The 8,707-nt window shown below is 49.0% G+C and overlaps 1 protein-coding gene across 1 annotated transcript in view; it reads right to left on the minus strand.

Moving 5' to 3' along the window:
* Positions 1–6: 6 nt before the first annotated feature.
* The window catches only part of LOC103779864 (G patch domain-containing protein 8-like), a gene marked incomplete at both ends in the record, with an annotated part of 12,563 nt that continues 3,862 nt past the window's right edge, over positions 7–8,707 (minus strand). The window contains 2 exons of the mRNA XM_008947507.1: positions 7–1,639; positions 2,254–2,384. Coding sequence (XP_008945755.1) covers positions 7–1,639; positions 2,254–2,384 — 1,764 coding nt within the window. The remainder of the gene's footprint in view (positions 1,640–2,253; positions 2,385–8,707) is intronic.

Below are 8,707 nucleotides of genomic sequence, written 5' to 3' on the forward strand. Positions count from 1 at the left end.
TTTCTTACCGCTGCTTCCCTCCTCGGCAGACAGAGACTTCCTCTGGGCCTCCGGAGGGCAGCGCCGCTTCCTGGGGAAATGGCCGCAGTCCTCGGGCAGCTCGCTTTTCAGCGCTCGGTCCGATTCGGTCGGAAGGGAGGGTTTGCCTTTTTTGTGCCTGTGTCTTCTCCGTTTCTTGGGCTTCTCTTCCCCTGGGTCAGTTTTTCGGCCCTTCTCATCAGCTTCCTCCTTGTGTTTCCGTTTGTGTTTGCCGGACTTTTTGTGCTTCTTTTTCTTTTTGTGTTTATGGGATCTTCCAGATTTACTCCTCCCAGCGGCGCTTTTACCACTCTCCTCTCCCTCTCCCTTACTCACAGCTGCCAAACCCGACTCCTGCTTGCTCTGGGAGCCACAGGCGGACAAGGATTTGTTTTCCATTTTTAGAGCAGAACTGTTAGCTGCCATTTCTGCCTCCCTGGGCTTGTTGATCTCACCAGATTCTGCGCTCTGGACGCTTTCTTTACAAAGACCCCCTGGCTCCTTCGTCTTCTCCGCCCCTTTGCTTTTACCATCTTTGTTGCGGGAGAGCTTGAAGTCAAAATACAGGGGGTTGCAGCTGTACGAAACCGACGGCTCTGCTTTGGTAAATATGAGGAGCTCTGAAGGCCACTGCAGAGTCGTGCTCTCATCTTTACTCAGAACAGGGAAAAAAGGTCCTGTCGGATGCTTTGGTCCTTCAGAGACATCCTTACAGCCCGGGCCGGGCTGAGCGACTTCTTTATCAGCGTCTGGCTCGGGGAGATCACTCTCTGTAAGACACTTGTTCTCCTGCACACTCACATTTTCTACAGGTTCCTTCAGCTCTGCCTTGCTCTGCTGAGCCGCAGCTTCAGTCACGCTCTGCTCCTTCTGCTGCCCCGTGGTCTCAGCAGCCTTCTCCACGTGCTTCCCAGGCTTGGGTTTTGGAGAACTGCCCTTTTTAGCTTCATGCGTGTTTTTTTTGTTCACATTTTCAGCTTCCATTTGTTCAGTAGACTTCATGAAAAGCAGGAATTGAAAATTAGGCTTTACTTTACAGTGGGCTGGGGGAATATAGTGGTAATATTCTGGTTCCACTGCCATTGGTCCATCTTCTCGTCTCATCTTTTTCAGTTTAGATAACGTAGTGGCTAGAGACCCGCTGTCCTTGTCATGCTGCTCATCTTCCTCCGCCTTGCCCTCCGAATTATTTGTGTTCTCACCCTCGCCAGATTTCTGCAGGCTGCCTGTGTCCGAGGACCCTCTCTCATCCCCTTTTGCTCCATCTGCAGAACTTGATTCTTCCACGTGGTCCTTGAAAACGGAAGCGATGGTCTCGAGCTTCACCGGGGTCTTCTTAGCAAACGAGAAGGAGACGCCGATCTTCTGCAGCGGCGTCCCCAGGGCGCTCTTGATGCCGAAGCTGATGGCTTGGGCTGGCTGGACGGGCGTCTGGCTGGCTGGAACACTGCCACCAACTTGTCCAATGCTGAGGAAACCTCTGTCCGTCGTCATCTCTGAGGCTTGGCCAGAAGTCGTCTGGATGAAAGAGCTGCTGTTGGCTGCAGGATCGTCATCGTCTCCACCTTCCTCATCCACAGCCACCGTGGTGGTTCTGAACATGGGTCCGCTCCCAGGAGCGCTGTGTGAACAAGACAACAGAGGACACAGCTGAGGTCAGAGTCACACCACACTGAAAACAGGCTCCTACACACCTCCAGGACTCCCGGACCCAGAAACATGCATTAAAGTAGCATTACACAGCCACTTGAATTTTTAAATAATACTGAATAACTGCAGAAAACATACTGCTGGATATATAAACTGAACTACCAGCTTAGTGAACTCACTCCTACCCAAACCACAGCATGAGCCCAAGCTTCAGTGTGAAGCTTTTGCCCTCAAAACTTGTGCAAGATTACAGAAGAAAGCACGTCAGTGCAGCAGGCTGGGGCCAGACTCTGGTCAGTGGTGCCCAGGGACAGGACAAGGGGCAACGGGCACCAACTGGAACCCAGGAGGTGCCACCTGAGCAGGAGGAGAAACTTCTTTGGTGGGAGGGTGTTGGATCCTGGAGCAGCTGCCCAGAGAGGCTGTGGAGTCTCCTGCTCTGGAGAGATCCCAAACGTGGCTGGCTGTGACCCTGGGCACCCTGCTGGGGGTGAGCTGCTGGAGCAGGGTTGGGATGAGATGATCCCCAGAGCTCCCTTCCACCCCCACCACACACCCCAAGGTGCTGGGCCCAGCCGTGCTCACCATCCGGGCTGTCTCCTCTGCTCAGCCAGCTCGTGCAGGCGCCGCAGCGCTCTCTCCTGCTTCCTCTCGTCTTTACGGGACCTCGAGGAGACATTGCGAGCGAATTCCCTTTGCTTGAGATCTTTCAACCTCTGAGGCAAAAGAAAGCAGGAACAGATTAGAGGAAAGAGGCTCGTGGTTAGGGGTCCAAAAGCACCTCGGCTGTAGCACTGGAATAGATGTGGCCAAGCCCCTCCCCAGGAACATTTGTTGAGCCAGGATGGAGCAACAGCATCGTGGCTCAACAAACCGAACAGCATCTCGCCATCCTCCCAGGAGCTACACGGAGACGACTGCTGATCACTTTTGGCTACAATTTCAAGTCTGGGTATATTCACTTCCAATCCACCTGACTGGTTTTCTTTAGCGTGTACAATAAAGCTGATTTCAAAGCAACAAGCGAGTTCTGGAAGGGAAAGGGGAAAAATACAACAAGACCGTTTACTCTGCTGCTTTTGCAGGGTGCAAATGTACTTGACAAACAGCGTGTGACAGAGTCTTAATAGCACGGGCCAAAGAACAGAAAGGGATTAGCTGGTGCAAGAGTTCCCCAGGTATCACATCTTACAAAAGCAATGTACAAATTACATTGGAGAAGGTGCCAAAAATCCCATGCAGAGGATTCCGGTAAGCAAATAAATAACACAACATACACCACAAACAGTTACTTGCTTTCCTGACAGTAGTTCTGAGATGGTCTCTCAAGAAACAAAATGCTCTAAAATGCAGTGGGGTCTTTGGGGGTTGAATATTTTAGAGGGCAGAAACACTAGAAGTCTTATCAAGTAAGAAAGTAAACCCAAACCCAAGGAATTTCAAACGTCGTCACGTCACTGAGGAAATCTAGATATCCAATTCTAAGAGGAATCAAACATCTGAGATTTCAGAAAACTTTTGAAAGTCCTTGTCTCAAAGCACTAGGAAAAGAGGCTGGTGGCCTTCCTTTGAATATCTGTGAACATCCACAAGGCATTTTTTTTGGAGTGGTATCCCAAAGTTTAAGTAACAGAAAGCAGCAAAGACAGACCATCCTACCATCCTGGAGGATTAATTTGGGTTTATTTTTTTTGTGCACAATTTGAAACCCTTTTAAAAGGCCCCATTTCAGAAAGCAGCGTGTACAAAGCTTCTGAAAAAAAAACTTTCTGGTTTTCAGGCATTTCGTGAAGGGCCTGAATGGAACTAGAGCAGCATTTCCCTTTGGAGAAATTCTCGTGTGAGATGAACGAGTCGCTGGTGAGTTCTGAACACACCTTCTGGCTGGCTCAGCCGCTTTAACGGAGCCGAGTCAGAGCCACACAGACAGAAACAGCAGCTCTGAAAACTAACCCAAATTAGAGGAGTTATGCTGGCCCAATGTAAAGAGAACATTGCTTTGTGAAAAAGGGGAAGACTGACAAGACAGAGGATGCTCTTACCTAATCCTATTTACTAAAGGCTGTTGAGCGTTACCAAAATCAGAGGGGAGGACACACAAAAAAAATTACAGCTTATAGACACTAGTAGAAAGAAACTCACTCTTGTGATCTGGACTCCAAAATTAGAAGGGTTTGCTTTCAATACATCAGCTGAGAACGTCACATCACAAAGAAAAAAAGAAAGTAAAAATATAACGAGAGTGGAAGAGAAGAGAAGAAAATAAAACAAATAGAAAGCAAGCATTACTGCCCAGGCTGTTGGGGAGTCTGCGAGCTGCTCTAGGGAGGAGCTGAGCCAGGGGAGCTACGGGAGCGAGCTCGGGGAGGCTGGAGGAGAGAGGAGGCACCACGAACACAGACACAGACACAGCAATGATCCCACCTGGACCACAGAGCTACTTCACCAGGACAAGTAAAGGGCTCAAGGGTTTTGTGGTGTATGTTAAAGTTGTGAATTCCTTCCCAAAGGGAAGGAAATCGCCCCAAAAGGGCTCAGCAACGCCATCAGTTTTTTCATGCTGATTTAGAAAGTGTATCTAAAACGCTGCAGGAAGTTCATGTCACCAACAGCTGACAAAGCTATTGAACTGGGGTTTGATGCCAAGCCTCTAGATCACTCGTCCATCTGGAAAAAAATATGACCCAGCTATTTACACCAGAAGTGAACTGTGACCTTTTGAAGAGGAAGGTGCAATGGTGCACTCCAACTCCCCTCCACCCCCAGCCTCAGACCTCCCCCCGTGACATGAAACGGGCTCCAAGGCAGCTGGTAAGGAAGCAGCTGCCCCCAGTGCAGCCCTGCCTTCGTTAGGACAGCCAGCTTTAATGAGATGCCCATTTCCTCCACTCTGCCCTTTGTGTGTCTCTGCTCCCCCAAACCTCCCACTCTCCACCCTTGTAAATGACGTGATGAGGCAATCGAAGTGTCCTGATGCACAGCGACTCCACAAGATGCCACACTGGTATCTGGGCCTCTCAGGTGATAAACCACCAACCATGGTTCCAAGCGTGCTGAGAATTTCTTACTCCCCAAACTGGGGAAAGGTTGGTCTGATTTTTCAAAGCTGATGTTACACAGGACTACAAGATCTCGAGGCTGAGCTTCTTTTTGTTGCACAGGGGCCAGAAGGGTCTTCCTGGGTAAGCACAGGATAGAGAAGCTCCACAACTGCACCATGTCATCTCCTTGGGAAGGTAAAATAGGGACCACAATGCAGCTCAGCATCTTTCACTGGCCTAGCAATGCACCTATCACCAGAAATTATTTCTCAGGCCTGCAAGGAGCCAAGTTCCATGAAACCTGGCTGGATGGCATTATCTTAAATAAAAGTGGCCTGGGGCAGGGGAAGGAGGGACAATGAGACCAGACTGCTTGGCTGTAAAACCAGACCACGCCTGGAACAAGATCTGCCTGCAGCAGAAGGCTGCAGTGGTTAGCCCTGAGCTTCTAGGACAGCCAGAACTTCTCAAAATACCCTGTCAGAGGAAGTGTTCCCTCACTCATTGTTCCAAGTGCATAACAGAATCCAGTCATTTACCCAGGCACAGGACAGTGGATAACCAGTTAACTCCAGCTATGCCCACCCTCCTCCCCAAACCTAACTGGGGTGAGGTAATTTAACACCTGAAGTACAGTTCCACAGCAGTAAAAGGAGTGTATGGAGCAGTGAAATGCTTTCCAGCACACTCCAGGTCTCAGCCTTCCCAGAAATCTATTTGAAGTTCATTGATATTTAAGCCAGGCTTACACTGAAGAAATTTCTCTCTAATCCTTCTGCAAGCGTTCATTATTTTAATCCTCCAAAATCTCTAAATCACTTTTTGGACCACATCATATGTGTGGGTGCTCCCAGAGGCTGGACAGCCACGGGAGGAGAGTGGAGCAGCTGCTCCTTCCCCCCAGTACTGCAAAGATATTTGAACAGGAATTTAACAGAGCCACTCAATAACCCTCAGAGAGCTTCTCCCCATCAACTAAGGAAAAGGAGCCCGGGGAACCCATCTTTGGGGGGTGTGACACCAGCCTTTTAAAGCTCTCCCACAGTGCTCAGCAAGACTGAGATTTCTTCAACAGGATTGGAGCCACCAACCTGTATTAAATCAAACATGCAGCTTCCTGCCACCACAGGATTTCAACATTAGGAAGCATTTTTTCTTCATAGGCAGTGTGCTTTCTAAGCAAGCAGAAGGCTGATCTAAGCAGCGACATCATTTACAGCTGCAGGATGAGAATGACCATGAAGCTGAGAAATATTATTCTTCTGCCCTATGACTTCAGCTACAAGGGCCATGTCAGTAAGCCCAGCGACCAGCAAATAGGGACACAAATCACCAGCACTTCAAGTGTGCCTGAATTTCTGCACGCCAGCAGCAGTGTTTCACAACCTCAAGCCTCCCAGCAGCTCAGGTTTGGGTTTTATTAATAGCTGCCACCCACCTCAGCTTTCTGACAAAGAATAGTATCTTAAGTTTCCAGCCTTGTTTCTAATAAAATTACTAAGAAGCCTCTACTTGCAATGAGTGCAAATTGGGCTCCTAATGAGCAGGTGTGCTACAGATCTGCAGCTCCCTCAGTACTCCAGCACACAGAGGCTATGGGAATGGATTATCTCCATCACCACAGAGCTCAGGAGGGGCCGAATTGGCCTAAACCTCCATTCCCTCCCAATTCTCTCCAAATCGGCTTAAATAAGCTGCACTGCAGCATCACTAAAAAGCTCCAGACAGCCCATCACAGACACATGGAGTGGTTCCATAAAAGGGGGATAATCAGGATTCAGAAAGAGTCAAAACAGGGGCAAAAGCCCAGCACATGCTGTGGCAGCCATGTGTGAGGTGGTATCCAGGTAAGAGCTTCCCAGCACTGAACTGGAGTGCAGGACCAGGATCAGGATCACAAAGTGACTCAGGGCCCCAGCAATGCCCCGAGGGGGGAACCCCTCTGCTGGGAGCCCAGCAGGAGAGAGTTGGGCTGGGGCAGCTGAGAGGAGAAGGCTCCAGCTGGGGAGACCTGCTGGGGGCTGCCAGGACTCAGAGGGGACCTGTCAGAAAGCTGGGGATGGACTTTTTAATAGGGCCTGTTGGGACAAGACAAGGGGTGATGGGTTTAAACTAAAAAGGAAGATCTAGACTAGAGGGGAGGCAGAAAATTCTGATGCTGAGTGTGGTGAGCCCCTGGCCCAGGCTGCCCAGAGAGGTGGTCGCTGCCCCATCCTTGGAACCATCCCAGGGGAGGTTGGCCGGGGCTCTGAGCACCCTGCTCTAGCTGGGGGTGTCCCTGTCCCTGCAGGGGGTTGGACTGGATGAGCTTCAAAAGGCTCCTTCCCACCCAAACCATTCTGTGACTCTATGATCAACAGTAACAGGATTTTCTCAATTTAAGCTGGCAAAGCCATGAGGTTTTGCTGAACTGAGGCTCACTCCAGAGGCATTCCTTGCTCGAAACTACCAAGCAGAAAGAGATCACGTTATTCTCAGAATAAAAACCACCCTCCAGCACACTGTTTGGCTAGAGCTGAACTGAGACTTCCACGACAAACCTTAAATTGAGGAAAGGGGGACAGAGCAGATCCCTGCACAGTGAATTCTGCATTGGCTTGAGACAGGCTGCAGCTCATGTGACAGCACAATCCCAGCCGAGCCTGCTCCTCCCCTCCTATTGTTCTCCAGCCTCTCTGCCAATCCCTATTAAATAAAATAATAATGCACTTTTCATTACATGCCAGCAGATTTCTGGCTTTCTGAACTTTTGACGTACGCTCGATTCTTTGCCACAAAAGCTTCTGGGACTGAACTGCACCATTAGCTAAATATGAGCTCAAAGGATGGCAACCTTGATAATTTTACATAAGCCAGAACACAAGCCCTGCTTCTCTTTGGTGATCAACATTCTTTGCACGCTCATGGATGAAGTGAAAAGAGCAGAGAGGAAATGGCACACAACCATAGCTTGGTTTCATCTCCATTCCTTTCCCAACACATCATTTTCAACGTAGGAAAATATACTGTGAGTTAAGGCAACCCAGACAGCCCAAGGACATCAGCCTGACGGCCCTTCAGGAGGTTCCTCATCATGTCCAGGCCTTGCACACTCAAAGCTTATTTTTCTGAATCCTCTCCACCTCCAAGTGCTCTTCTCCAAATGTGTTTGCCATCAGTAAATGAGCAGCTAAAACTGAGTTAAAATAACTACTGTGGGTTTTTCAAGGCTGAAGCATTTCTATCCTGGAGATTCTTTCTACCATCTTCTATACTCAAGCTGTGCTTTAAGATAAAATTTTTGGGAGGCACAAGTCCAGTTCTCTCCAAACCAGAAAGTTCAGGGTTTGTATTTAGAGTACTCAAGCCCAGCAGTGACTGTGTTGGAAGTTTTATTGTGCTCTGACAGATCCCTCCCACTCAGCACGAGAAGCAAAGATCCAGACAATTAGGGCATGAAGAGAACTGCAGATCTATAGTGTCAGCTCTTAGCTCCACCCTCTTTCCCAAAGAACTTCTTTATGGAACACTCTCCTTCTGTCCTTTGATAACAAGAATCTACACAGAATTGATCTCCCATCCCTCCAAAACACCACACATTTAGAAGGAAATAAAATGAAAGCTATGTAAAGGCTGGGATTGCAATCCTGGTTAACCTTCTCACAGTCAGCCTGGCAAAAGTTCACAGAGGAACATGTTTGGTTTTCACATGGAATTCAGGAGGTGAATGTTCTTGTTCTGTTGGGTTAGTGACTCATAAGCAGCTCAGCCCTTCAGCAGGCACGTTAGCAGGGAAGAGGTGACCGTGCATGAGATCCTGTGCGTGAGCTCTTGGAGTGAAACAAACAGTAAAAGGTGACTGTAAATTCTACATTACTTACATGTGAGATAATTACAGCTGAGATAATTTCTGCAAGCTGCTCTAAGTATAAGCCACTGTGTGCCCAGGTGGCCAAGAAGGCCACCAGTATCCTGGCCTGGAACAGCACTAGTGGGGCCAGTTGGAGCAGGTCAGGGAT

Source organism: Merops nubicus, unplaced genomic scaffold (genome assembly GCF_000691845.1).
Source record: "Merops nubicus isolate BGI_N331 unplaced genomic scaffold, ASM69184v1 scaffold49199, whole genome shotgun sequence".
Taxonomy (NCBI): Eukaryota; Metazoa; Chordata; class Aves; order Coraciiformes; family Meropidae; genus Merops; species Merops nubicus.